The 14,648-nt window shown below is 40.1% G+C and overlaps 1 protein-coding gene across 7 annotated transcripts in view; it reads right to left on the bottom strand.

The window, feature by feature from the left end:
* dmd (dystrophin) overlaps positions 1-14,648 on the bottom strand; it is a 286,719-nt gene that overhangs the window by 76,162 nt on the left and 195,909 nt on the right. For all 7 annotated transcript variants that reach the window (XM_018671655.2, XM_051065872.1, XM_051065871.1 and 4 more), the window contains 12 exons: positions 13,544-13,654; positions 12,671-12,844; positions 12,430-12,585; positions 12,160-12,330; positions 11,321-11,500; positions 11,016-11,138; positions 10,013-10,183; positions 9,457-9,579; positions 9,215-9,349; positions 8,426-8,578; positions 6,276-6,446; positions 180-302 (listed from right to left, as the gene is read on the bottom strand). In XM_018671655.2, the coding sequence (XP_018527171.1) occupies positions 180-302; positions 6,276-6,446; positions 8,426-8,578; positions 9,215-9,349; positions 9,457-9,579; positions 10,013-10,183; positions 11,016-11,138; positions 11,321-11,500; positions 12,160-12,330; positions 12,430-12,585; positions 12,671-12,844; positions 13,544-13,654 (1,791 nt within the window). The remainder of the gene's footprint in view (positions 1-179; positions 303-6,275; positions 6,447-8,425; positions 8,579-9,214; positions 9,350-9,456; positions 9,580-10,012; positions 10,184-11,015; positions 11,139-11,320; positions 11,501-12,159; positions 12,331-12,429; positions 12,586-12,670; positions 12,845-13,543; positions 13,655-14,648) is intronic.

Genomic DNA, 14,648 nt, shown 5'->3' with positions numbered 1-14,648 from the left:
AAAAGTGATTTGTAAGACACAGAACATTTTCTTGTTACAGCGAAAAAACTGAAGTATATATAATAAATGTTTTTGAAATGTTTTGGTGAGGATATTCTACAAATAAAAGATGAAAAAAGCCCAATAGTTTTGCCACAAGTGTGGTATTTCACCAAAAGAAACACCAAAGCATTGCTGACCTTCAGGCAGTGCTCTTGCTGGGGCAGGTTATAATATGCTGCAGGCCAGTATTCAGGAGAGTTCAGCTTGAAGTCCGTCTCTGACACAGAACGCAGCAGCGCCTGCAGCCCTGTTAGGTACTCCTGGACACGCACATACACACACACGTATACAAACAGAGAAAGGCATAGGCACCAACACATACATGTTCACAAACACACCAAGTAGAAAGGTAGATTAGAAAAAGACAAAAACAATGACTCCATATAGAAATAAAGAGGTATATGATACATGTTTAATTTCTCTAACCAGGTAATATATAGGGCTTGTTTTAAGGAAAAAAAATCTGATTTTTTCTGATTTTGTCACCAGTCTGGGACTTCATTTGGCTCATTGATTATTGAAATTCCATAGTACATAAATTCCATACTGAAGGAATCCCAAATCAGTATTATTCCTATAAACAAAAGAATCATTTTGTGTAGTGCACAGTATAAAAAACCCTATAAATTACTCATGTAGATGAATTTTGAATGATGAATTCCAGATCGTCTCATGTCTGTCAGGCACCATATGATCTTTAACAAATTCCTCTTCAAACATGATCTCTTTTGTATCAGGATCATATTCAAGCTTGTGTCAACTTATTTTTAACTCAGCCTTTGCTAATGAGTCTTGAAATGGTGAATTGAAACAAATTTCCCCTGACCATGATACACAACAGTCAGGATGGCAAATGAGCGCCTTTCCACAGTGCAGAGGTCTTGGGATATTAACACTTAGCTCTGTCATCATTTCACCTCAATGCTCATGTTGCCTAAATGATACTTTTTAATTATCCCAACATAAAACACACACATTAGCATTATCAGCAGCCTGACAGAAAGTGAATGATTGCTGTTGGCTTTAAGTTATTCAGTCAGCTCAGGGTTTGCCTGTTGTTACTGTAACAGTGTCTGTAACAGGTTGGGATGTGTGCTGGAAAGGCTACTTAAGCTGATTGACTCACTAACTATGGACTGAATATCATCTACAGGAATTGCTCTGTCTGGTGAAGAAATGTGACTTTAATACCTTTGAATCATTAAAGGGGCAGTCCAGAGATTTACAATTGTAAGTTGAGAGACCCACAACAAACACGTTTAAAAAATGGTCCAAATTAAAGCAGCAGAGGCCTATTATATTTTTTTGTTCCTTGTATGGGTCAGGCACCAAAAACCTACATTTCCAATAACACCACCTGTTAGCATCTGTTGTAAGACCCCCCCTTTCTAGAAAACATCTTTAAGACGAGCCGATTTGTTTGCAAAAACAGGATTTTAGAAATTTGTGCAAAGTTATTAAAAAGTATTCAGAACCTTTGCTATGACACTTGAAATTTAGCTCAGGTTCCTCCTATTTGTCTGGATCATCTTTGAGATGTTTCTACACCTTTCAATGGATTGAACATGATTTAGAAAGACACCTGTCTATGTAAGGTCTCACAGTAGACAATGTATATCAGAGCAAAAACCAAGACATGAGGTTGACAGAACTGTCTGCAGAGCTCAGAGACAGGACTGTGTTGAGACATAGATCTTGGGAGGGCTACAAAAAACTTTCTGTTAGGGAACCAAACTTCTTCCATTTAAGAATTATGGAGGCCACTGTGCTCTTGGGAACCTTCAGTGTAGCAGACATTATTTTGTAGCCTTTGCCTGATCTGTGCCTTGACACAATCCTGTCTGGGAGCTCTGCTGGCCTGGTTTAGAACAGGTGTGTGCCTTACTAAATCATGTCAAAAAATTCAAAACTTAAAATTCTGTTTTCACTTTGTCATTATGTGCATTGATTGTAGATTAATGTCCTTAGATTTAAGCTAAAGCTCCACCAGAGCCCTGAAAGTCATTTTACAGCTATTTTCACAGGGTCACTGGGACTCTGACATGTAATCAGTGGAATGCCCCTTTAACTTCAATTTGCACAGCAGCATAGTCATAAAAACATTCCCTCCAACATCTCACAAGTGTATGTGTGTTATGAGGTGAAATGGAAGGACAGAGTTTTAAATGCCCCAATTTCTCTGGTAACACTGCATTGTGTCTGCTGCCATACTGGGTTTCAACAGGGTAAAGAGCTTTTTGTTATTATCAGTGATTAGGAACTCTCACAGGGACACCATGTCTCTGAGAGAAATATATTCAGCTTATTTAAACAATCCAAATACATTTAGGGGGAAATGTTGTATAGATTGTGGTCCTGGTTAAAGAATAAAAATGTTGATGTTGAACATATTGTCTAAGAGGGATGAATGCTTCAATCATAAACCAGTATGACATTATTATCTCTAATTTATTGACTAACTTTCATAGTAAAGGCTCAAAATAATACCTGCTCTTGGTGCACACACACACACACAGATCCATCTACTCAAACATAATTTTTCACTTTTTCTTTCCTTTTTGACATTGTGTGCATGTGCTTGTGATTTCAGTGTGTATAGACAGATGTGAGAGCACAGCAGATATCCACGATGAGAGGGAGAGACTTATAGTGACATGTGGTTTATCTCATGCAAGGCGTCCTCTTTACTCCCCAGGTCAGCAGGTCAGTTGTTGTCAACAGGAAGTTTGGCCTGAGCAGTGATTCTTGTATTATTCAGATGTCTTTGTCTAGACTGAAAACACACAGATCCCTTTTCAGTAACTTAAAACTGAATCAGTGCAGGCCTTTTACTTTTTTTTTTTTTTTTTTGGTTTAGGGCTTGAATATGTGTCCTCAGTGATTGTGGACCAAAAAGTTTAAGGGAAAAGGAAAAGAGCAGAAAAAGAACTTGTGTCTCCCACTCTCATGATTTGTTCTACTGCTCTCTTTATTCCAGATGACTTGGACTAAACACACATCTTTACTGTATTTGCATGTATCAAAACCATTGTATAAGGATGGACAGCAACAGTCAGAGCCAATTCAGTGTCTGACTTGTGTTGCACGTCCAGCACGCTGAAATAATTCTCTGCTGCTCAGCCACTGAGAGGAGATGACAATGACTAAGGGCTCTATTTTTGTGCTGGAAGGCAGCCAGAGGTGTGGCGAGGAGTATGGCACAGTGGGCCATTTCCTCATGTGCATAAATGTTTTGTTAATATGTGCAAGCCACTAGACCACATTTTGAAGTCCCACTCCAATCAATGCTTATTGTTACCTGATTCAGATGTATGTGACAGAGTGCTGTTTTCACGTTTATCTGCTCACCTTAAAGCTTAATTTAATATGTGACATTACAACTAGTTTGGAAACCAATCCTGGTCCAGTTTACAACTTGCACCAGTGTAATGTAGAAACGTGAAACCTCCAGAGTGAAAACACTGAAAATATACTTTTCAGTGTAATAGGAGACCTCTTGTGTCCAGCAGTTAAATATTTGTATATTCATAGATTCTGTATTCTCTATGATGATGAGGGAGTAGATGTCATCAAGATTTTTTAATAACTGAACTTTTTTTTGTTGAAGAACCAAATCAGAGACAAGTTTCTATTTCAATCAGAGTGTAACTTTAACTTTAACATTATTATTCTGAATAAACATAATTGAACATAAATATAATCACTGTGTTGACAGTAGCAAATGAGATTGGACGTTATTCATGCAGCCTCTGACACTCGCACCTATAACGTATGAGGCACTGACTGCAATTTGCACCACACCCCTTGATTCACGAAAATAGAGCCCTAGGTTACATGGAACTTTGATATCAAAAGTCAACATCACTGTTTTAAGATGAATCAGCCTCTCTGTACTTCCTTCTGTACAATAACACAGATATAATATTAGATCTATAAAGAATCCACTTAGATTCAAAAATGAATTGCTCAAGCACAAATGTGGTATGAAAAACCTTACTGTGGACACATGTGCTCCTAACATAATCTCTAATGTCTCATAGCTAACTATCACATTTTGTACCAGATAACACACAAAGTGCAAATATTCCTTATGTTTTGATGCTGTAGTCTAAACCGAATGAGGCTTGTGATTACAGAATACCCACACTGGCTTAGAATCGTCCTTACAATTGCTGCTCAAAAGTACTTGAGCAATGCACTGAAGTGCCTAAACAACTCAAGTGGAGCAGCTCAGTGGCCCAGGCAGCACCCAGCTTTACTGTACCACAGTGATGCAGAGCATTGCTGAGAAGAGTGAGTGTGTTCAGTAACTGGTCTCTTGGTAAATAAAGATGAAAATGACTCTAATTATATATTTACGATTCCTCTCAGCACATCTGAAGAAATGCAGCAGTGGAAGTCTGAGAGAACAGTTCAGATATGTATTTTGTCCAAGTTGAACAGTTGATATCATGTGGTGTAAGTGCATGTGGTTGACTCATGACTGGCTACCAGGATACATACGTCTTTAAGGACTGGCAGATCAGGGAACTGCAAGAGTGTAATGTGATTGGTCGGCAGGGGGAGCATGCAGTGACACAGAGCCAGACAGAGCAATCAATGAGATTCAAACATGTGAGCGTGCTTCACATGTTACACATAAAACATGTAAATGAGAATGCAGCAAAGAAAAACAAAAAAAGCAACTCAGATTTTAATCAGAGGGTAATTCTGATTCAGGTAACTTTTTAAAACTAAAATAAGATTCTGTCACGGGGGTTACATTATTGAAAATATTTCAGCATTTGCACTTGATATGATTGTGATATAAAGAGTATAAAATTTGAATGGTCTATTCTCCATAATATTTATTGTTACTAGAATAAAACAAATCAGGTAACTTAAAACAAAGTGTTATTTTGGAATTGTAGCTAGGACTTCGTATTTTCTTAAAGGATAAGTCTGGTGATATTCTATGTTTTTCTTATTGTTAACAAATCCCATGTGCAGATTCAAACCAACAGTGAATGTTTCCTCCTAACAGGGATTGTGTGTGCATCCAAAGCCTGATATATCTTATTCCTCTGTGCCAAAGAGCTCCATTGTTGTTCCAAAACTATTAAAAATACATCAGTGAGCCACAGTGTTGCACTGGCTGACATGTTCCTTCGTTACCACTGTACTCTATTTTACATCAGTCCCCCACACCATCCTGCCTGACCAAATACTTACTAGAGCAGTAACCTCACTAGAGAACATTAATCCGCTGCTGAAAATAGTCCCCAACAAAATCAAAAGCATATTTCCTCCTGTTAAGAGTAATATTTGTTAAAAACCATAGTTGGTAGAAAGCTGGAAAGTACTGAGTGACAAACACATGGTTGGTTTTGATCTTTTGATGGGATTTGATGAAAAATACTGAATATCATCAGCCTTAAAAATGAATACAAAGTTGTAGATAAATATAGGGACATGATTACATTAACTGACTTGATTCCAGTGTATTCCCCTGCATTTTGTGAAATAAGCTTATTTCTTTTCTTGTTAATAGTTAGATATGAAGGTTGACGCCACTCTTGTCTCTATGCTAACTATGGTGCCAGCTAGTGCTATTCAAACTTGAAAAAGAAATTGATGTATCAGGCTCCAGAGCACTCTGAAGTCAGGAGCCTGGTAAGCCATTTTTATAAATATGGACAGAGCCAGGCTAGCTGTTTCCCATTGCTTCCAGACTTATGCTAAACTAACCACCTGCTGGACTCATGTTTTACACACAGACATGAAGGTGGTATCAATCTGCTCATCTAACTCTTGGCAAGAAAAGTGTTTTTTTTTTCTTTTTCAAAATGTCAAACAATTTCTTTATATTAATAAATTGAACTGAATAAAATTTGTTTTATTGTAAGACCTTAAAGTATACTATAAATCAAAATCTGACCTACCTGTAATTACAACCCAAACTTTCACTAATGTAAGTGGATTAAGGATCCTATAATAAATTGTAATCAGGAATGTCGAACTGGACCTTGCATACCACATCTGAAGAGAGTATGCATGAGTGCAGGTAGTTGTTAATAGAAGCTTTTCAAGCAAGTTTCATGCTAACAGTTAGTAAAAATAATTTTTCTAACTACTTAAAGGGACTCACTCTCTTTAAGGTTAATAGCTTGGGTAGTTAGTATCATGTACTTGTCTGGTTGGTAGTATTGTCAGTTAGTACTGCAGATATAGAAGTCGTGCCTAGTGAAACTCACACATTGTCTTTTGAAGGGTATGAACTTGCCCTCCACCTCAACCCAACGCGTGTTGAGCTGTAGTTGGCGGGGCTCCACTAGATTGGCGGCTCCAGCTTCTGAGAGCTGATTGGCTAAGCCCTGCACCTCCTTAAGCTCCTCCTTCTTCTTGTCGAACTCTGAACCAATTTCCTATTGGATGAAATCAACCAGGTGGTCACTTGCTATTGGCTGAACCCGAGGAGGGGGGGGGCGTTAAGCACAGAGAGGCATGTGGATGTGCTCGAACGCAGGCTCTCTCACACACACGCACGCACACATACTCGCACACACAGGGACAATTAATACATAATAAAAATAATAAAACTCATTCATTTACTCACAAGCATGCACTTCAACAAAGACACAACATTTTAATAAAAGGGACAAGATATCAGTGTCAGCGTCAAGCATAAACATACTCAAGGAATCCATATTATATTTTAACAGTGAATGTAGCTCCATGTAAACAATCCATATAAAATGAGAGCGTGCTGTAATTAGGAGGCACACGCTGCCTTAAGCCTTTATTCATATTAAGGAGTACAATCACTGGCTAGCACAGAGGAGTAAGTGCTGTGTGTGGGCGGAGTGTGGAGGTGAAAAAAAGCAGAGAGCTACATGAATGGAGAGTAAGACAAAAAGACAGATGAACAGACAGACAGGCAGTGTGAAATCTCGGTTGCGGCAATGACAGGTGAGTCTGAGGCGAGCGCGAGAGATGTCCGCTTAGCGAAATGTCATAGTGATCATCTGAAAGTGAAAGACAAACATATACAGTCAGGGTGGGAGCAGAAGTAAAGGTGGAGTCCAGGGTTTCTCTGTCAAACCTTTTCCAGGGCACATATAAATACTCTAATTTAAGCACATTCAAAACAGAGGGTTAGAGGTGTTATAGGTGTTGTATTGGTATGTAGCGTCAACTTTGATTCATCATTGTCAAATAATTTGGATACCTTGGTAGAACAACTGATTACTAGAGAAGTCTGGGAGCACCTCTCTCATGATATTGTTAGTTAGTGAGTATGGATGTAAAGAAAGGCTTTAGGGATTTGAATACTATAACAAAATGAATACATTAGCTTGAAATGAAATCACTACTGAATACTTAGTGTTACATTTTTAAATACCACACTGAAAAAAGCATTGAAATACTTTACCTTGAAAACCTTCTATATGGATTTCTGTGATTTGAATTGAATGTAAGAGTAAAAACATGTTATTTCTTCTTTCAGAGGTTACACAGTCTTGCTTTAAAAGTTCTATCTGGCTTTTGAACACCAATTTAAACTTTTCAAAATAAAATATTTCAAACCTATACTTTCAGAGGTAGATTAAGTATATGTTGGTGGTTAAATTATTTAAATTATAAAGTATTTAATTGCTTTTAAAATTCCAGTTATTACGGCTTTTGCTTCCACAAAAAGAACAAGATTTTACTATAGCATTAGTACAAGGTTCACAGGATGTTCTGTCTTTACCTCCCAGTTTTTAGTCATTCTGCCATCCAGTTGTAAAACTCTGCTAGCTCAAGCTGCAGCACAGCAGTATGTTTTTGCACTGTGAAGCACTGAAACTCAGTGGTAAATACAGTAAAACATACTGTGTTGGTCAGCTGGCACCAGCTGCTACAAGCTATAATAAGTAATAATTATCCTGCTGTTTTAAAAATAATTTGGTAATGATTTAATGATGTTAAAATGCTGTACACAACACAGTTTAATTAGCTTTTTCCCACCCAACAGCTGCAATCCACTACTAGGGAGAGGAATTGATCAGCAGTTATTTCTTTAAATAGATATGATGAAAATTTCCTGCAATAATTAGTCAGGAAGTCCTTTTGCCAAGGGAATAACACTGAGAAAGCCTTGACACCAACCCTTTGTCCTGAAGGAGATGAGGAGAGGTAAGAAACAAAGGACAGAAAAAGATTAATATGTGCCAGGAAAATGTAGGATGAGAAAAGATGAAGGACACAGAGAGCTGGATGATGAGGAAGACAGAGATAAACGGTAGCCCAGCTTGGACATCAAGCTTCATGGGTTTTTTTGTGTTTGAGAGAAAAAGAAGAAATATAAGAGATTATTCTTCATTTCATGTATGTGCACATGCAAATGTATGTGTCTCGTCACCTTGACCCTCTCTCCCTCTGGGGGGTCAGGCAGCTGGTCCACGCTGCGCTGGATGTCGTCCAGCCAGGCCAGCAGGTCATGTGACTTCCTCCTGTATTGGTACCACTGGGGTGCGATAGCCAATGCTTTCCTGTTCCTCAGTAAACGCAGGTCCTATACACACACACAAACACACAAAATTACACATACTGACGTGTGCACAGTGGAATGTACTGGACTTTCCCCTTGTCTTTTTATTTTCATGTTGTTAACCTCTTTCCTGAGAGAATGACCATAGAGGCTGTGTTGCCTGAGGTCAGAATAATAAACCCTTATGGGTTTCGGAAGAAGCAAGAGGACAGTGATATTTCACATTGTAAAAAAGAAAGAAAAAGAATCAAAACATAAAGGGAGTTGCCAAGGTTACATCTTTAAAGTAGAAAATAATTTGATTTGCTAACCAGATCTATGTACCTGTTTCTCTTTTGATGATGACATGATGTAACTGGGCCTAATGTATCCTTTGGCTACTGGTGGAAATGTTCAACTGTTAGTGATGCCGCTATCGTCAAGTTGTGAATATCAGACCTGTCTGATATCATTACAGCAGCTATGATAGGAGGCTAGACTGTAGCTTCTTTTATTACTGAGTAAACTGTGCAGACCTTCAGTCCTAACCAGCAGTGATTTCAGGCCATGATTTCTTCTCTGAATGTTAGGACGATATGCTTCCAGCTTTAACTATCAAAACACTTATTTTGTTCTCTTGCTTCACTTGTCTGTTTCATTCAGGTGGTGTTTGTACATTACCTTGACAGTGTTGTACTTGCTGTTGAGCTGGTTGTGTTTAAGTCTGATTTGCTCTCTCTTGTCCTGATCTGGGACTCTTTTCTGTAGATTCTCTCCTTTCAACAATAACTCCTTCACTGCACCTTCCTCACAGTCCTACACACACACACACACACACACACACACATATTGTTGGTAAGTGCATGCATAATATAAAAGGAAATCAAACAGCTGTGATTTTTCTCTTGTCTGTGTTATGAAACCTTGTCTTCCTGGAAGTCCTCCTCCTTAAGGTTTTCCCCCTGATTGACTTCTTCCTCCAGGAGCTCCAGCCAGATCTGTGCTTCACTGTGGTACTGCTCCAGCTCTATGGCTGATGCTGCCGTCTACCACACACACACACACACAATGACAGGAAGATCATTAGTGGCCAAGGCAAAGTAAATTTAGTCCAAGAAGTTGGAACAGCTTTAGTGTGAGTTTGAAGTAAATTTAGTGTGAGAGTTTGAAGTCAGTTAAGTGAGGGTTTAAAGTGCATTTCACAAGAGATTTGAAGTCTATTTAGAGAGTCTGAAGTAAATTTAGGGAGTGTTTTGCTTCCATTTGGTCAGACTGAGGTAAATTCAGTGAGTTCTGAGAGAGTTTAAGTAAATTTATGGCCATAGCTTGGATTATAGTATTTAGCAAGAAAGATGAATGAGAAACATTTAAAGCTGAATCTGTTTACAAACCAAAATAACATCTGACCTTTCTCACTCACTGAGTGTGTTATTGCTGTTTAAACAGTATTCAGAGGGTATAACTATCCCTCTTCCCTACCAGCCCAGAGGAGATGCGTTGAGCGATGGTATCAAATCTCTGGTTGAGCTGCTCCACTTTGGGTCCCACCTGGGCCTGGCAGTTCTCTCCCCTGGTGGACATGAGTTCCTGGGCCAAAGCCCTCACCTCCTCCATCTTACCCCTGGTCAGCTCCAGCTCTGCACGCAGCACCTGCAGGACACAGACACACAGTTAGTCAGAGCAGCCGGCTTTCCTGAAGGCATGAAAAATGCATCTGATTGACTGTCGACTGTCAAAAATACAACTGAGCTTAAAGTTCGTACCCACTGCCAACATCCATGTTTATCATGTTTTATCCCTTTATAGAATAACATTCCTAGTAATAGTGATGCTAGTTTTAAATTATGGGCAGACTGAGGCATCAGTAAAATCTTGAATGTTTTATGAAAATGATGGAAAACTACATTAGAAGACCTAAAGAGAAAATATAACCACTATATAACCAACATCAAAATCCACTTTTTCCAAGTAGCTACACATTTGTAACCACAATGTAACCACTACTGAAAGCTTATTTTCAAGATTTTAATCATTTATTCCATTGAAATATTTTATTTTGATAACCATCTTCCTGAATTTCTGGGATTTTTAGTTACACTTTTTTTCCAGAGGGTAGACGGGACCTCACAAAGTAGGTAAATGAGTTTAATAAAACAATAGCTTTCTGCATTTACACAGTTCCTTTTAAAAGAAAGTTTGCAAAGACATGTGCACTTGTGTTCAGTAAAAGTGAATATTTTGCATTCACTGTATACCACTGAATTTAAAGGCAATCAGGCCCATATTTAACAAGACTGCAGAGTGAACACTCACTGCCTCCTACAGGCACAAGATAAGTGTCTGTTAATGATTTATCAGTCTGTCCCACAGCTAATAATAAGAGAGCACAGTTAAGGATAATATCTGGATATTAATACAGACCAAAAGCCCTCACAGCTAAACCAGAAACAGACTTTGAGAAAAAAAAGATAGAGATAACAACCTTCAGCACAGCGTCGTTGGGTCCCTGGCTGTCCATGTCATCCATCTTTTTCTCCGCTCCGTCGATCCATCCATTCACTTCCTCTATCTGTCCATCTAACTTTTGCATCTGTCGCTGGTAGTCCTGAGAGGGAGAGGAGAGAAACAGACAGACACAGAAAGTATGACTTTCTTGAGGGTGCAATCAGCAACTATTGTGCTGAGTTATATTTAGACCCTTTGGTATAATTTTAGCACTGATAACAGAAAGCGGTAGCTAGAGACAAATGAATACACATAAAAAGTATCTGAATCTCTTCTTCTGACCAGCAGCAGGTTGAGCCATTCCTCTGCTCTGGATGTGACTGCGATCCAGTTGCAGTGCAGCAGACTGACTTTGTCATCCACCAGGCCCCCGTTGCCCCGCAGCACGGCCTTCAGGGCCTCTGCAAGATCCACAACAGACTGCAGCTGAGGCTGACGCCGCTCTGTCTCCCCATGGATGGACTGAGAGAACAAGACAGAGTAGAGGAGATATTATAAAAAGGTTAGAAAATGTCAATGTGGGAGTTTTTCTGCCATGATTGAAGTGGACTCTTGATGTGCTGATTATTGTACATATGATTATGTTTCAGTAATCTTTGTGTCAGTGCCAAATCCTCAGTCTTTTTACCACCAGTTCTATTCTCAACAAGAAAAAACACAAAGCTGACATTTTCCACTTTATGTTCACTATATGTCATGGAGTAGGACTGCCTACCAAACTCTGAAGATTCATGTCATCAGTCGAGAAGCCCCTGTTTCAATCCACATCACTGCACTTTACAACCTCCTCCTCTGTTCAGTGGATTAACTCTTCGGCTAACAAAGCTGAGACGCGCCCTTGTGGTGAACTTGGATTTTATCACTGAACTATGTCCAGAATGAATGTATACACTGACATTTTTTTTTGAAGATGTGGAGGTTAGATGCTTTCTTTCAGTCTTTTCTGGATAATTTGGACAATTGAGAGGTGACAGGAAAGAGAGAGAGGGGGGAGTAAATGTGACAAAGGTCCTCTGCCAGACTTGGACTGAGAAGATTGCTATTACAAGTCAACATTATAAACCTCCAGGCCCCCAGGATGTCAGTTTTAAGTTTTGTGTCTTTGTGTGTCTGTGTCATACCTGTGCCCATGCCACCTCAGCCTCCAGGTCACTGGGCATACCATCCACAGCAGAGCGTTTGGTCAGCTCAGCATCAGTTGCGGCCAGCCACTCGGTCAGCCCGTTCAGCTCCTTGCGCAGCTTCCTCGACAACTTCAGACTCTTCTCCAGCTCCAATTTACTCTCAGTAACCTTAAAATACACATACAATGGACACAGTAAATCCATCTCTAAATCTGGCTTGTATGATTATGTGTGTTTATCTATGTGTATGTGTGTGTGTGTGCTCACTTGTGCTCCCAACTGGTTGTAAAGCAGTTTCAGTGCGGTCACTCTGTCATCCAGCTCTTTGGGCTGCTCAGTCTGCTGCTTCTGGACGATCTGTCTCCCTGTTTTTATCACCGTCTCTACCTCTCCTTTCACTTCACTCAGAACCTTGTACAACTTCTGTAAGACACAGACAGCAGAAGCTTAATGTAAGATCTATTCATCAATTTATCCACCTATCTGCCAGTGTGATGCGATTACCCACCATGCACTGGTCCAACTGCGACTGCACCACGTCTTGCTCCACACTACGGATGTCCAGCACCCCCACCTGATTTTTGACCCCAGCCAACACACGCTCACACTCGGCCAGCCGATTGTCAAAGTTGGCTGGTTTCTGGAAGAGCCGGAACTTTGTCCACACGTCTGCCAGCATTTTCTATGAAAAGGCAAAGAGACACATGAGATGCATCATAGGTTCTGTACACATGCATCTTATACACGTATCTTCTGACAATCGCAGGGTCCTGTGCTGTATGTGGTACTTCATCCCTCCCTGCACAACCTTTCCTCTCCTGCAGATGACTCTCAGGATCTTCCAAAGTTGATTGAGCAGCAATGGGCAGTTTCTGTACACTTTGTATGAGACTCCACTTGGTCAAAGAGTTCTTGTGACAGCCAGACTGCGTCTGACAGGGCTGATGGCCTCAGTGATTTCTGGTGTTCCTCAGGGGATGCTGAGAATGCAGAATTTCCAGCACGTCCTCCATATGCCTGGATGTACATCCTCATCTCAGTCAGATGGGGAGGGTTTCCAACAGAATGTCTGCTAGCTCTTCGTCATTGGAGAGACGCCGAACCTGTTCACTGCTGAGGAACACTCCATAACATCACACAGACTGGTCCACACACTAGTAATATGGAGCAATACACCTCTGCTGTCATTACATGTGAATCATATCCTAGGTGTGTTGAACAGTGCGGTGGATCAGCTCTGGAATCAGCAGGTGGAGGCTCAACCCTGAAGAGCTTCCCCTGATGTGAACATCTGTAGATCTCGAAAACTCACAGTGTCCTCTGTTCTTTTTGCTACGTAACAAAGACACATTGATTCTGATGGAATGAAATAAAAAAATACCTGGGTAAGGTCTATCTGTCCCATGATCCTCTGGGAAGACTCTTTGTCCTGGTTCTTCTTCCTCATGTCCTCCAGGGTTGCATCATGACCACTCAGCTCTGACTGGATTTTCTATTACACACACATGCACATATAAAAACACATATCTTAAAGTACACATCAAATCATTTTATTTGACTAAAGTGAATAAAAATTAAGAGCCAAAGTCAATATTTACTAAGTATAGGGTTTACTAAACTGAATATGTTTACTAAAAAGAGTGAAACTAAGGGTTATACAGTTATATGGACTGATAGTGTAGCTCCCTCTGGTGACCAGAAGGTGGCAATAGGCATCAAGGAGAGCGGATAGGGCACTCAAGAGCTTTAATAACTTGTAACCTCCCTCTCCCCTCCAACACACACACACACACACACACACACACACACACACACACACACACACACACACACACACACACACACATATGGACTCAGTCACCCCTCTCTCTTTTTAAATACCAAGTCACCAGTAATCACAAATGCTCATCCACACCACTCTAATCCAATCATTCTCTCATCCTCCTGTGTGTGTGTGCATGTGTGTGGGAGAGAGAGAGAGAGAGAAATGTCATCCTATGTGCTGGTGGTCTACAGTGCACATGGAGGTAATCTCTCCATCCCTTCTCTACACACACACACACACTCTCTCTTTCTCTCTCTGTCACGTTTCTGTCACTCATTCTATCATTGCAGGCCAATGTTTCACAAACTATTGTTTGATTTGTCTGGAAAGTGTGGTAAAGAGAAAAAGAAAGGGGGACAAGGAGGAATGTGGAAGAAATAAACATTAGAGGAAGAGATAAAAGACAGAGACTGTGTGTGTGTGTGTGTGTGTGTGTGTGTGTGTGTGCTCCTGCTGTCCTGTCTAAAACACCTCCAGACTTAATTAGACCCACTAAGAGAAAAAGAGCATTTGCCATTATCTCGAGTCCCTCTGCAGGTGCACGTGCACACACACACACACACATGAAAAATCTGTATTTTTATTTTAATGTGTGAGAGTTTTTTCACTCTCCTGTCCTTCTTTTCTCGCTCTGCTTGTCCACACAAATGTCTCTCTTAAT

This window comes from Lates calcarifer, linkage group LG7_2, assembly GCF_001640805.2.
Source record: "Lates calcarifer isolate ASB-BC8 linkage group LG7_2, TLL_Latcal_v3, whole genome shotgun sequence".
In the NCBI taxonomy this organism is placed as follows: Eukaryota; Metazoa; Chordata; class Actinopteri; family Centropomidae; genus Lates; species Lates calcarifer.
This window is presented reverse-complemented; position numbering and strand designations above follow the sequence as displayed.